The 15,698-nt window shown below is 36.3% G+C and overlaps 2 protein-coding genes across 3 annotated transcripts; both read left to right on the plus strand.

Annotated features, from left to right (window-relative positions):
- The first annotated feature begins 65 nt into the window (after positions 1-65).
- LOC138334764 (MORN repeat-containing protein 4-like) lies at positions 66-15,543 on the plus strand. Of its 2 annotated transcripts, XM_069283479.1 has the most exons (4): positions 66-107; positions 8,252-8,458; positions 10,508-10,617; positions 11,118-15,543. In XM_069283479.1, exons 2-4 carry the CDS (start codon positions 8,283-8,285, stop codon positions 11,264-11,266), a joined length of 435 nt encoding a protein of 144 aa, XP_069139580.1. In that variant the 5' UTR covers positions 66-107; positions 8,252-8,282; the 3' UTR covers positions 11,267-15,543. The 2 variants fall into 2 exon arrangements, with proteins under 2 accessions (XP_069139580.1, XP_069139579.1); XM_069283478.1 differs by lacking the exon at positions 66-107 and having other exon boundaries at positions 8,221-8,458.
- LOC138334405 (uncharacterized) lies at positions 1,592-4,112 on the plus strand. Its single transcript, XM_069283074.1, has 5 exons — positions 1,592-1,742; positions 2,006-2,278; positions 2,574-2,909; positions 3,227-3,730; positions 4,063-4,112. The coding sequence occupies exons 1-5, from the start codon at positions 1,592-1,594 to the stop codon at positions 4,110-4,112; spliced, it is 1,314 nt and encodes a 437-aa protein (XP_069139175.1).
- Positions 15,544-15,698: the final 155 nt, after the last annotated feature.

Below are 15,698 nucleotides of genomic sequence, written 5' to 3' on the forward strand. Positions count from 1 at the left end.
AACTTTTAGCCGACAACTTTGAGGTAAGACATATTTAGGGGGGGGGGGGGGGGGGGGGGCAAATTAAAGTCAGGGCAGACGCTTACAAATACCAGAAAGTTACCAAGGTAAGAAAAAAAATGTTGGCCATGAGATCTAACGTTAGGCCTAATCTAAATCTAATGTTGCAGTATTAGCTATAGTACTATATCTACTGTAACACCTTAGAATCTAATCGGATATATGCCCAAACCACAGGCCACGAACCTGTTTTGTTACATATTAAACACTGTATCTTCAATGTAAACTGGAACACCTCGATCTGATATCTGGTCGGATATATGCCCAAACCACAGGCCCTGTTTAGAACTTTTGTTAATTACATCTTAACCTAACATCGCATCGTAAATGTAAACTGGAACACCTCGATCCGATACCTGATCGGATATATGCCCAAACCACAGGTCACTAGGCCTATTTTGTTACAATATGTACATCTGGCTATTTTTACACACCATATATACATCGTCCGGATACCCCTGACACTGGGACACTGCCAGAGTAACACGCTGGATATTAATTATTTATTTAGACCTACATATACATGTATGTAACTTAGACCTAATATATGGATAAATATTCCATATTATATTTTTTAATTTTTGGTACTGTATATATATGTAGCGGGATTGGGTCGATCATCAGTGACCAGGTAGCCCAGTCAATAGAGCACTCGGCTATTGTGTTCAGAGGGTCCCGAGTTCGAATCCTGGTCTAGCCGCTACATTTTCTCCTCTCCTGTTACAGAGTTGGCGCCCAACTAAATAACCCACGGTGGTGGTGTTTGGAAGGGTCTTGTATTTGTCTTCAAGGGTGAAGACTTTGAGAAAGGAGGGAGTGGTGTAGCGGGATTGGAATGGGTCAAAAATTGGTGACCAGGTAGCTCAGTCTGTAGAACACTTGGCTAATGTTCAGAGGGTCCTTAGGGTTTGAATTCCAGTCTGGCCGCTACATTTCTATTTCTGTAAAGGCCAGACAGCGGTTTGTACCAGGGACCTTCTAACACTATATAGCTAGCTGCCTATGCTTTACCGATTGAGCTAATTTAATGATTACACCGATAACACTGATTTAATATTGGTCCTGAGTCCGATTCTGGTACAATATTTTACCATGTTTTAATTGTTGCACACTGGGTAATATAAGAAACCCACCAGGTAACACTAGATACCCACCAGGTAACACTGGATACCCATCAGGTAACACTGGATACCCACCAGCTAACACTAGATACCACCAGCTAACACTAAATACCCACCAGGTAACACTTGATACACATCATTGTAATTCCGCTCCACTACAATACTCTATGCTTATAGCTCCAATACAAGATCTAACAATGCCCCGTTCCAGGTCACCTCAGCATGACCTCTGGCCTAGAATCTGAACATCTCCGGAAAAACTCTTTTTTTTTTTTTTTTAAATTTTAATTAGATTGGGTATACCTATGGATACTCACCAGGTAACACTGTATACCCACCAGGTAACACTGTATACTCACCTGGTAGCACAATATACTCACCAGGTAGCAATAGATACTCACCAGATAACAATGGATACCCATCAGGTAACACTGTATACTCTCCAGGTAATACTGGATACCCACAAGGTAACACTGGATACCCACAAGGTAACACTGGATACTCACCAGGTAACACTGTATACTCACCAGGTAACACTGTATACTCACCAAGTAACACTTGGTACCCACCAGGTAACACTAGATACCCATCAGGTAACACTGGATACCCACAAGGTAACACTGAATACCCACCAGGTAGCACTAGATACTCATCAGGTAACACTAGATACCCACCAGGTAACAATGGATACCCACCAGGTAACACTAGATACACACCAGGTAACACAAGATACTCACCAGGTAATACCTGATAACCGTCATGTAATTCTGGATACTCACCAGGTAACACTGGATAACCATCATGTAATTCTGGATACTCACCAGGTAACACTGGATACTCACCAGGTAACACTAGATACCCACAAGGTAACACTAGATACCCATCAGGTTACACTGGATACCCACAAGGTAACACTGGGTACCCACCAGGTAACACTGTCTTTCCACCAGGTAACACTAGATACACACCAGGTAACACAAGATACTCACCAGGTAACACTGGATACTCACCAGCTAACACTGGATACTCACCAGGTAACACTGGATACTCACCAGGTAACACTGGATACTCACCAGGTAACACTGGATACTCACCAGGTAACACTTGATACCCACCAGGTAACACTGGATACTCACCAGCTAACACTAAATACCCATCGGGTAACACTGTATTCTTGCCAGGTTACACTCAACACCCTCCAGGTAACACTGGATACTCATCAGGTAACACTGGATACTCACCAGGTAACACTTGCTACTCATCAGGTAAAACTAGATACTCACCAGGTAACACTGGATACTCACCAGGTAACACTGAATACCACCAGCTAACACTAAATACCCATCGGGTAACACTGTATTCTTGCCAGGTTGCACACTTAACACCCTCCAGGTAACACTGGATACTCATCAGGTAACACTGGATACTCACCAGGTAACACTGGATACCAACAAGTTAAAACTGGATACTCACCAGGTAACACTGGATACCCACCAGGTAACACTGTATTCTTGCCAGGTTACACTCAACACCCTCCAGGTAACACTGGATACTCATCAGGTAACACTGGATACCCACCAGGTAACACTGTATTCTTGCCAGGTTACACTCAACACCCTCCAGGTAACACTGGATACCCTCCAGGTAACACTGGATACTCACCAGCTAACACTGGATACTCACCAGGTAACACTGGATACTCACCAGGTAACACTGGATACTCACCAGGTAACACTGGATACTCACCAGGTAACACTTGATACCCACCAGGTAACACTGGATACTCACCAGCTAACACTAAATACCCATCGGGTAACACTGTATTCTTGCCAGGTTACACTCAACACCCTCCAGGTAACACTGGATACTCATCAGGTAACACTGGATACTCACCAGGTAACACTTGCTACTCATCAGGTAAAACTAGATACTCACCAGGTAACACTGGATACTCACCAGGTAACACTGAATACCACCAGCTAACACTAAATACCCATCGGGTAACACTGTATTCTTGCACAGGTTGCACACTTAACACCCTCCAGGTAACACTGGATACTCATCAGGTAACACTGGATACTCACCAGGTAACACTGGATACCAACAAGTTAAAACTGGATACTCACCAGGTAACACTGGATACCCACCAGGTAACACTGTATTCTTGCCAGGTTACACTCAACACCCTCCAGGTAACACTGGATACTCATCAGGTAACACTGGATACCCACCAGGTAACACTGTATTCTTGCCAGGTTACACTCAACACCCTCCAGGTAACACTGGATACCCTCCAGGTAACACTGGATACTCACCAGGTAACACTGGATACCAACAAGTTAAAACTGGATACTCACCAGGTAACACTGGATACCCACCAGGTAACACTGTATTCTTGCCAGGTTACACTCAACACCCTCCAGGTAACACTGGATACTCATCAGGTAACACTGGATACCCACCAGGTAACACTGTATTCTTGCCAGGTTACACTCAACACCCTCCAGGTAACACTCAACACCCTCCAGGTAACACTGGATACCCTCCAGGTAACACTGGATACTCACCAGGTTTAACATTGGTAATTATCAGACTTACTTTGTTACTTTTTTACCTTGAGGGAGATTATTCACAAGTCATTGCACAATTCTGTATGATATGCAGAATAATATACATGTAGCTTTATGTTATAATTAGAGCTGATAAACTAGTTGTCCATAATACACAGTACATACTCCCAGATTTAAGGTTTTCGTTAGGTCAAACTTATCTACAGCTTTACATTCTAAATGATTTCCGAACAGGAAGGAATCTGTTTCCTTTTATTGACTGAATGTGTCCAAATATTTATAATGAATCGACCCCTACTTTGTTTACACAGATGACAAGACAGGAAGTACCGGTAACACTTATTTACTGTTCAGGAAATGACCAATCACTGTAGCACTTAATTATTTAATTGTTAATACCACTGATAATCTAATAAACCATGCAAAATTATAGCAATCTGGTATCTAAGGTCCAATACAAGTAAAATTATAGCATTCTAGTATGTAAGGTCCAATACAAGTAAAATTATAGCATTCTGGTACGTAAGGTCCAATACAAGTAACATTATAGCATTCTGGTATCTAAGGTCCAATACAAGTAAAATTATAGCATTCTAGTATCTAAGGTCCAATACAAGTAAAATTATAGCATTCTGGTACGTAAGGTCCAATACAAGTAACATTATAGCATTCTAGTATGTAAGGTCCAATACAAGTAACATTATAGCATTCTAGTATGTAAGGTCCAATACAAGTAACATTATAGCATTCTAGTATGTAAGGTCCAATACAAGTAACATTATAGCATTCTAGTATCTAAGGTCCAATACAAGTAAAATTATAGCATTCTAGTATCTAAGGTCCAATACAAGTAACATTTGATAAAAAAATATATACATTTGTATTTATATAAAAAAAAAATCTCATATTACCATCTTACGTGAATATATGATAGACTTCAGATTTCATATTACCACTAGTCCTCAACCTCTATGTCGTGAGTTAGAATCCCGTGTGTGACTCCGGTTTTCCTCTACCATCAAACCTAACTTGGATGTTTTAAAAAACTTTTTTGATTCAGTGTGTAGGATGAATACCTCGAAAAGAAGAAAATACTGAATATGTATGGTTTCTAGCTGCAATATTGTAGCTCAAAAGACTTTTTGACAGAAAATGGTGTCGTCTTTAGAGCTACAATTGGTGCCTATTACTGCTAATGGAGCAAAATAATGATTATGCAAACCATTGTAAAACGTTGGTTTGCATTTTTATCGTACTTGTTTGATATCTCTTACCTACTAGGCAATAAAACTGAACCACATAAAATAATAAATTCTTATCGAGGCATTATTTTTTTAAATGATACATATGAAGGTCTTTCTGAAGGAAATTTATATGACAAGTCCACAAATTGTGAATTTGACGTCTTGTGAGTGGTACAGTAGATATTAAGAATGGTAGTTATGTTTGTTTTTGACAAAAACAATATGTAAATGCTCATATACGCATAAAATAATTGGACACCTACTAAAAAGTATAGAAAACTATGCCCTAGTGATTTTCGGAGGCAGTGCTCCACTACAACACATTAAGGGACCAATTCGTACCCGGCCGAGAGGTATAGTAGGCCGGGTATGTAAATTCGTTCTATATGGTTTCCAGTTTTCAAAATATTTTGTGGTTAGAATTACACATTGTTGATTGTTAAGGGAATGTTTGGAACAACTTCATTTCAAATTTTCTTGCATAAATGTACCAGGTTAAACAACTTTCTCATGACAATATAATTTTGTAATTAAGACCTCTTTGGTTCAACTATGATATTTACAGCTATTTGAAAAATTTCTTTTATAATAATGATTTGTTTTTGTGAATTGCACACAAAATAGCAAAACTTATTCCCATGCAAAAATAAGTTGGTGTGTAGTAAACCAAACTTTTTATATTGTTGGTTCAACACGACAGAAAAAACAAAACAAAAAATAATTAAAGTTTCTATATGAGAAATGAATGAGTGGTTACTAAAATGCTTAATAATGTTCACTAAATTTCTGGGGAATAATCTGAGAAATTTTAGGTACATGCATGTGTATATACAAGAGGCCCAGAAGGCCTGTATCGCTCACCTGGTTATTGTGATGCCAAGTAAAGTTCTGATTACAGGTTTATCGTTTCTTTTCTGAAGGAATTTAAGATTTACCTCTTATTTCCCTATTGGGACCCATTCAAACAATGTTCCCCTTCCCCAAAGGATGTTTCTAGCCAAATTTGGTTACATTCCATGCAGAACTCTATGACTAGTAGTGATTTAAAAGATTTACCTATATTTGCCCTATTGGGCCCCGCCCCTCCTGTCTCGGGGTTCAAAGCCAAAATTTATACATCTCTGTTCTCCTTCCCCCAAGGATGTTTCTGGCCAAATTTTATTACATTCCATGCAGAACTCTATTATTAGTAGCGATTTAAAGGATTTAATTACTATTTATCTATTTCCCCTATTAGGCCCTGCCCCTCCTGCCCCTTGGGGGGTCAGAGCCAAAATTTATGCAAATACTGTTTCCCTTCCCACAAGGATGTTTCTGGCCAACTTTGGTTACATTCCATACAGAACTCTATGACTAATAGCAATTTAAATGAAATGTTGACGGACAGAAGGAGAGACGACGGACGAACGAAAGGACAGACGACGGACGCCGCGCCATGACATGAGCTCACTGGCCCTTCATACAGCTTGTCACCAGGACTTATGTGGACTTGAAATGTGGATTATGCAAAGGATGTTTTAGTATGAAAATTTCCCCTGTGCATCAATTTATTATCCCCCGCCCAACGAAGTTGGCGGGGGATATACAAATGGGTTCCATCCGTCCGTCCGTCCGTCCGTACGAATGGTTTCCGGAGCATAACTCTAAAACCAGTAGAGATATTTCCACGAAACTTCATACACATATTGGTCTTATGGTCTATTAGTGCCTTTTGCTATTTTTAGGTTTTCATTTTTTGCATTTTTTCCGTAACAATGGAAACATTGCTGAAAATATCATATTTTTGTACCAGGTTCGTTTCCGGAGCATAACTCTAAAACCAGAAGAGATATTTCCACGAAACTTCATAGACACATTGGTCTTATGGTCTATTAGTGCCTTTTGCTATTTCAAGGTTTTCACTTTTTGTACTTTTTTCTGTAACCATGGAAACATTGCTGAAAATATCATGGTAAATGGTAAATGTTACTTTGCAATACTCCACCCATCTTTGTGTATATAGTCTAATATAAATGTCAAGGCTGTATACCTGATTCAACAATTGCAGCCCCGCTCTACTTGAATTATACTCCATCTTTCTTTAGCTCAACTTCCTTTTTCCTGTTTTTTTCATACACATAAGTCTCCACAATCAAACTTATTTCAGCTTTGATATCTCCATTGGCGGGGGATCTGAATGACTATGTCCTTGTTAGGTTTATATATGAAACTGTTATTTATTTTAAAAGTTTGTCTATCGAGAAAATAAATAACAGTAAAATGAATACACATGTATACTAATTGCGAAATATAGAATATGTCATCAACATTAATTTGTTGTTTGGTTGGAGCTCTTTACTCCCGTTTTGAATGCTCTATCTAAAGATTATGAATACACAATAACCATGCAAGTTTACCTTGTGTAAATATTCTTTTTTAGCCCACCATCATCAGATGGTGGGCTATTCAAATCGCCTTTCATCCGTGGTCCCTCTGTCCTTTAACAATTCTTGTTATCACTATTTCTCAGAAAGTGCTAGAGGGATCTTTTTCAAATTATATATGTACATTCTCCTAGGGCCCTAGTTATGCATATTGCATTTTAGTACCAATCGATCAACAATCACCAGGCAGCCATCTTGGATTTTGATTATTAAAGTTAGTTATCGCTATTTCTCAAAAGTACCAAAGGGATCATTCTCAAATTTCACATGTAGGTTCTAGCCTATTCCCCTAGGGCTCTAGTTGTGCATATTGCATTTTAAGACTGATCAGTCAACAAGATGGCCACCAGGCCACCATCTTGGATTTTGGTAGGAAACATTTTTACCACTATATCTCAGAAAGTATTGAAGAGATTGTTCTTAAATTACATATGTAAATTCCTCTTGGGCCCCTAAGTTGTGCATAAAGACTTTTAGGACCGATCGGTCAACAAGGTGGCTGACCAGTCGCCATCTTGAATCTATGAAAGTTTGTTACCACTATTTCTCAGAAAGCACTGCAAGGATCTGTCTCAAATTACATATGTAGATTGCTCTTCTGGCCTAGTTGTGTATAGTGTATTTTGGACTGATTGGTCAACAAGAGGCTGACAGGCCACCATCTTATATTTTGATAGTTGAAGTTTGAAAAGAAGATCGAGAAAAGATCCATCTGACAACTGTCTGACATGGATCAATCTTTGGTGGGCGCCAAGATCCCTATAGGATCTCTTGTTCTTTCTGTTTTTAACAGACATGTCTGATTATTTTTCACATTTTTGTTGTGTTTTCAGGGTGCAGTTTCCAACATAGATCTGATCAATCATGAAAAGCTCCTACAAGTATCCTGATGGTAGTGAGTACAATGGTGAATGGTCAGATGATGGCCAGCGACAAGGCTATGGCCACATGAAGTTTCCAGATGGTGCCCAGTATTATGGGATGTTTGTGAGTGGTCTCTGTGAGGGCCTTGGTGTCATGGTGTTCTCAGACAATTCAAGGTTAGTGTTTGTATTGTTTCAATATCTAGATACGGTACATCTGTACTGGTATTTAAAGCACACCATATTTGACCTAATAATAGATAATTAGAATTGCGAAATAAAATTAAGAGGGTGCTTTATTGGACCAAATTTGGATTAAACTTTCACAAATTATTGCACAGAATCGATTTGCTAAAGAAATGAAATAGAGAAACCTACCAAGACGTGCGACAATAAACAAAACAAAATAAACTTCTTCTCCAGAACCACTGAACCAAAGTCGATGAAATTTTGCAGAAACCTTCCATGGCCAAAACCTGTGAATTATAAGACCCTGGGTTTATATATCAGGGAAAACACTTTGTTAAGCATTATTTGGTCATATGTATTAGGAAACGAGTCAAATGTTGTCAGAATTACCAGTATGAGATGGCTCCCAGGGGCCTGAGGGTTGGGACCAAAAGGGGTCATTGGCTTAAACTTCAAAAATCTTATTCTGAAATTCCGGAAATGGTATGTACGTAGGATCAAATACATGCATTCTTCATAGGTGGAAGGTCCTTTACAAAAATTGTGACTTATAGTTTGGGAAATTGGGTTTCTCCCTGGGGAGGGGGTCAAGTTATTATAGTTTATATTATAAAGAAAAACAAATTTTTGAGAATTATTTGATGTTATATAAATTATCAGTATGAGATGGCAGTTGAATCCTCGTTGACAAAATTTCCCTGACTGACACCTAGAGGTCTGGGGGATGGGACCAAAAGGGGAGTTACGTTTACTGCCTATAAACTTTAAAAATCATCAAAAATTCGAGAAATGGTATAGACAGATACTCTTTGCAGATAAAAAGGTCTTATGATTCTTTACAAAAATTGTCAATTATATTTGATCCCAGGGTTAATGTTGCCCCCTGGGGAGGGAATCGAGCATATAATTATAGGTTATGTAGGGAAAACATATTTTAGAGCAAATGTGTATTCCTGATAAAGGGGAAAGCTAATTTTGATTTTATTGTTTCAGAGTTGGCAAAGCAAATAGGAATTTTAAACATTAAGTTAGGTAAAAAAAATTCTTCTATTTTTTACCATTATATAATACAGTAACTATCAAAAAGAAAAACAAAAATGATAAATTCTTATATGAAGGTTCAAATTTAAAGTTTATTTTAATTCATGAAATTTAAGTTTTCTACAGATTTGAGCTTACTTTGCATGCTCTTTCTGTATAAGGCCAAAACAAAAATAATATGTCTGTTTAGGGTTACCAGACCGACCCTAATTTTTTTTGCCAATGTAACCCTTAACAGACATTTTATTTTTTTTTTTTTGCCTAAGCACTCAGGTGACCGTCAAGGCCTCTTGGGCCTCTTGTTAGTTTTAGTCTGCATTCCTTTCAAGTAAAGTGAAATTGAGGCCTCAAAAAGGGGGACTGTGCACTTATAATGAGGGATGGGGGTACTTAATTGGTCATATATGCAGGACATGTATGAAGGATAAGATATCTCATTAGTAATATGTATATCAGATTTCCTTCCTAGAAAATATAAGCCACTACCAGTTTTGTTTCATACAAAGCTTCTGTAAACGTTTTTTTCACAAAAATTTACAGTTTCTCAAAACAGGTGAAAAGATAACAATATTCATTGATATGAAGGTACAATGGATAGGGATATTTCACTTACTAAATTAGGAAAATCTTTGTGATAAGTTTTACAAATTCAACTCATTTCAAATGATTGTCTGCAAGGATGCAGGGATGGATTATAATTAATATTCCTATCATTGAATCATACCCAGCAGATGAAAGTGTATTTTTTTCTCATATCACAGTGTTTATTAGAGATATTTTGCGGAATTTTATTTCTATAATTCCAAAATTCTGCCTTTGAGGACTGAAGTTTTAGTTATATTACATTGCATTAAACATAACCATTCTGCCATTGGACTTGCGTGCTTACAATAAACATGTTTTATGTATAAATATATAGCCCAGGATAGGCTTTACTTGACTGGAAGATAGGAGAGAAACTGTCCCCCCAGTGTTCAAGCTTTGGTTGGTTTACAGGTATGAAGGAGAGTTCCAACAGGGCAAGTTCAATGGAATGGGAGCATTCCTCCGATGTGACGGCATGAAATTTGAAGGTGAATTTCAGGATGGCAAAATCCGTGGCCAAGGTAATTACTCAAGATAAAAATTCTTTTCATGGTTTAAAGCATATTTTATGTCTGAAGTGTTCTTTGTTTGCCAAACAGGTATTGAGTTATCTCCCTTGTAGGAAGGTGCCAATTGCAACTTCATTATTTGTGAGCAAAATCCAAGAAAATAAATTGATGTAACTCTCGCAAACACAACATCACAATCAATACCTACCCGCAAGGGCAGATAACTCATTAATATGCAAAGACGGAATATTTGATTTTGAGTATTATATATTGTACTGGTACAGTCAAAAATTGTTTAAGACTGCAGAACCATAGCGACACTAAGGTGTTACCATATACTAAACTTAAGGGCCATAACTCGATTAAAAATTGCAGAGATAAATAAGTATGTCAAAGAGTGTCAAAAATTGAAATCTTATTGATAAATATTGTTCAGACAGACAGACAGAAAAGAAAAATAAAGCTGATGTAAGTATGTAACCATGTTTATTGTTCTGTTTGCCCTTCCCCAGGTATAGTGACCTTTCCGGACGGAACACATGGTCTCCCAAGAAATGAAGGCTTCTTTGATGGAAACAAGATGGTACGACGAGAGAAATGTATGGCTGCCATTCAGAAAGCAAGACAAGTTGCTGGTAGTGCTAAAAGTCAAAGTTCATAGGGATACAGCATCCACCAATTACTGGTATACAGAGGTGCTAAAAGTTTTGAATGTCAGGTTTCATCTGTAATTTTAGTTTGCAGGGGAGTTTAGAAATCTAACCACCAAAATGTGTACTGTACAGCACGTAATTTCTGCAGGGATGATATATTCACATTGTTATGGTTGTGAATTTTCTTTTATCCACAAAATTTGATTTACTCATTTGAAGTCAAAATTGCAAAACTTTTGATCTGAGAAAATAACAGGCTCGCTATATAAAGGTATGAATAATAATGTGTTATTAAGTCTTTATCAAAATCTGATTTGATTTTGATAAAGGGCTATTGTTTCACTCAAACTTCAAGATTTTTTTCTTTTTGTAAATTTTCCCAGCTTGTGATTTTTTTCTTGAAGATGTGTCTTAATACCAGTACATTCTTTATTTTGAACACTAGGGTTTTAGAAAGAATTGTGGAGTACTTTGCTTTATTTTCCATATTCAGTTGTTTAATGAAATCCGTTCAATAAGTTTCATGTTCTACTTACAAGACTTTAAATGGTTGTCTAAAGTATATTGTGATTGTCTCCCTTTATTTTGTTCTCTGAATCAAGCATAATAATTGGACTTTTACCACATAGTACTATATATTATATGTTTCAAACATATGTACTACATAAGAGTCATAGATGTGACAAGTCTGCAGTGTCATCAATGTGGTTAAAACAGGATTTAAAACACTCCAGAAGTATTTTTTATTGATGCTGTGAAACAGCATTCTTAGGTACGCTCGGCGACCCTTTGCACATCAAAACAATGAAACCACTCCGCGATGAAAATTAAAAGTTGTTTTGTTCATTTTACGTATTACTTGATGGTATGAAAAAATAAAACATCAATATTCAAAACCACAGACATTGAATTTGTACATACATGTACACCATGGATGGAGTGTTTTAAGTGTTCATTTGGGACTCTATGACATTTGTATCACTGCGAGATCAGTGGTCTCGCGAAAATCATGAACAACGCCTTCCTTGCTGTCTTCTTCCGCGGCAGACTTTTGGAGGATTTTGGATTGTGTATGTTTATTTAAATTTTACGTAATTCATGCTACTGATCGATTATTGTAATCAAATGTTAGGAAGGTCACTGCAAAAGAAAGATCTTAAAATGCTTAAAAAGTTTTTTGTGTTGGTTGCATTGATGAACTAAAAGTTAAAAGTTTTGAGTATGCAAGAGTTTCCTCCCTTGTTCTGTCACTTTGGGTTGTGTTTTTACTGCTTTATATTGAAAGGGAAAAAGTGCAAAATTTATCAACATAAACTTACAAAACATAATGATAATATAGATCTATAAATGTACGAGAAACTTAAAGTGACAAATGAACTTATTTTGCCGTGTAATGTACGGTAGCCTTATTAAGACTTGCTACGCTTGTCCGACGCATTGTAGAAGTTTTCTTGATTTTAGCGTTCTTATGAATTCAAAAGAAATTTGAGTATTATAAGTAATCAAACAATGTACCCTTTATTTTGCAAAAGTATATGGCCATCATTTATTATTAGTCAAAAGTCGGCAAAGCAAATATAAGGATAAAATGTTCTTCACGATAGGCTAACTGTTAGGCTTACAAAGACTTGCTTAAGTCTGATGCATTACATGAAGTTTTCTTGATGTTACCGACTAGCGTTCTTGTGAATTTAAAAGAAATCCGAGTGATATACGTAATGAAATAATGTACCTTTTATTTGGCAAAAGTATCTGGCCATGATTTATTAGTCATAAGTCGTCAAAGCAACCCATTTTAGTTTTCTTAAAAGGAAACCAAAACATATCCGGAAATGGTAATATTTTTTTTAATGTTATATTTTTCCGAAAATATTATTAAAGGGACAATTCAGTCGAAGAGAACATTAAAATTTGTACATATTTCGGAAAAAACCAGTTCTAATGGAAATTAGATTATTAGGTTTTACTGTGATATGCCTGAAAAGCCCATGGTTGTGACATGTGTGTAGATGTTCAAACTCGCTCGCTGTCCGCCATTACACATTGTGGTCGAACTTCTTGTATGCCGAACCCTGTCCCTTGCTCGTAGAGTAATGCAACTTTTGTCTAGAACTGCTCAAATCGCTCTGACAGTAGTGTGTTTACCTTATTAATTGAATTGTCTTGCCTAAAAACCATTTCATCACCTTCTCAGTGGTTATGTAGTTTATTTGCTTAACGTGCGTGACTTTGGCTCATGCATGGGTGCAGCGGCCATATTGTACCTACTTAATCGTATTGATCAACGATTTGATATTTCAACGATATTAATTGAAATACTAAACAATGACGTGGAATTTGTCAATATTTTATGTCATATGTTTCATGAGAAATGTAGAACAATACATTTATGCCATATTTTGCTTCTTGTTTATGTAAAAGAATTAGCCTGAGCGAATTGTCCCTTTAAATGTTAAGTGGATATTAAGATATGGATATGTTAACTTATTAATTTGTTTGTCTTTGAAGAGACATTGATGAAATTGATAATTTAGTAATTAATAAAGAATTATAAAAAATGATACTCAGATTCTTAACGGTTTCATTGGTGTTTAAAATCATTATTTGAGAAATAATTTAAATATAAAATTTATTTTGGTTATTTCAGGAAAATGAGTTATTCATCTTATTGTTCTTGAAACAACTTTAAATATCATAAAATAAATACGGTATACCGTAAACATATTTTGTTAAACTCCAAAATTCAACACTGCACATTAAGTGTACTAAATTCAATATTTAAATGAAAAACCAATTTCTTTATTCCTTTGTTTGAGTCCTTCATTCACAGCATCTATGAGTGGCCTTGGCACTTTGATTCTGTATAATAATGAATGCTACAAACTGAGTAAACCATTGTTAGTATTGATGTTTGATCACAAATGAAAGTTTTTTTGGATGAAGCTTTGCTTTAAAAGTACAACTTTTTTGTTGTCATGTTATTTACTATGAACATTCCATATATATATTTGATTATGTCTAGAACTTTATAACTTTTAGAGTTTTATAAGCACTTAACTGTTACTTTCTCTTTGCATACATCTCTCCTGTTTATAAATTACATAGGTTTCTATCGCTACATCTCATACTTTACAAAATTGGACATAGTTCAACATACATTAAGCTATTAGAAATATGATATTTCATTTCAGATATTTGTTAAGAATTGAGGTGAAAGTATGATTTAAAAGTTGATGACTCAATGGTGTTATTTTAAATGTTAGATGTTGATGTTCCATATAGACATTACTATAAAGATAATTGTTTATCACCACTGACCATTGTTGTGTCTAAAGACAGATATTATTTTCTCGCACCTCGGACAGGGAAATCTCACATGATACCCAGTGCTAGATTTTTCTATCTCGTCCGATCTGTCTGGTACCTTTACGCGATTTTTGGCGGAATTTTACATCATTCATGTAACAGTCCGCGCATGTGACGTCATACTCTCGAATCGATGACGTCACACGCTTCAGACAATCAATATTATTAGAAATATGTACATTCAGCATTTACCATGCATTTTTTGGTTGTTGTTTTTAATGATTAAAATAGTATGTACCGATTGATCAGCTTTTTTCTTTGATATAACCGAACTATAGTTTTACGCGGAATGATTAAATTCGAAACGCAGATGAAATTGTCAATCGGCTTTGAACTAGGAGGCCCAAGACGGGATAATTTTACTCTGAATGCGTTTATGGATGGTTTTATTATATCTTAGAGGTGCGAGAAAAAAAATCTATTACCTTTAAGTGATGAAGATCGGGTTATCTCAGTCTCGGGCTAAGATTTTGTAACATCCCAACCTCGGCTAACGCCTCGGTTGGGATTATGTTACAAAATCTTAGCCCTCGACTGAGATAACCCGATCTCGATCACTTACAGGTAACAGATTTTATTAATAATGTGATACCTGTATTAGAAATTTGTCCACCGCATGTAAATACAACATCCATACACAATCAGACACATGGTGTACTAGATCTAGGTCCATGTACAAAATACAAATATGTTTTCATTTGGCTTGGAGGAAAAAGATGGAAGATAATTGTTGAGTTTTGTAAATTTGGTTTGAATATTTATACATTATATTACTGTATATTCTAACTGTTGTGAATATTGTCTTTTTGTTACACCATACTTATCATGAAAGCCACGACACTATACATTTTTGAGACCAGATGTTATTTGTTATTTTATTATACTAAAACAGGTAAATAAAGGCCAATATAAGCTGTCATGTGTGGTTTTGTTAATATGAATCGTCTACTTTATAACAATGGACAAAGTAAGAGTGGATAAACTATTCATAGTACTGTGAAGTTATTCCTGAGGATAGAGCAATCAAAACTTCATTTTTCAGGATCAAAGATGGCTACTCGTCTGTATTACAGC

The sequence above is a fragment of the Argopecten irradians genome, chromosome 11 (genome assembly GCF_041381155.1).
Source record: "Argopecten irradians isolate NY chromosome 11, Ai_NY, whole genome shotgun sequence".
Lineage (NCBI taxonomy): Eukaryota > Metazoa > Mollusca > Bivalvia > Pectinida > Pectinidae > Argopecten > Argopecten irradians.

Excerpts from the sequence above, each read along its gene's own strand:
- LOC138334764 (XM_069283479.1), top strand. The coding sequence starts at position 8,283 with ATGAAAAGCTCCTACAAGTATCCTGATGGTAGTGAGTACAATGGTGAA. Across the intron at positions 8,459-10,507 it reads GTGTTCTCAGACAATTCAAG|GTATGAAGGAGAGTTCCAAC; the intron begins GTTAGTGTTTGT and ends GTTGGTTTACAG. Across the intron at positions 10,618-11,117 it reads TGGCAAAATCCGTGGCCAAG|GTATAGTGACCTTTCCGGAC; the intron begins GTAATTACTCAA and ends GCCCTTCCCCAG.
- LOC138334405 (XM_069283074.1), top strand. The coding sequence starts at position 1,592 with ATGGATACCCATCAGGTAACACTGTATACTCTCCAGGTAATACTGGAT. Across the intron at positions 2,910-3,226 it reads TAACACTGGATACTCACCAG|GTAACACTGGATACTCATCA; the intron begins GTAACACTGGAT and ends AACACCCTCCAG. Across the intron at positions 3,731-4,062 it reads TAACACTGGATACCCTCCAG|ATGACAAGACAGGAAGTACC; the intron begins GTAACACTGGAT and ends TTGTTTACACAG.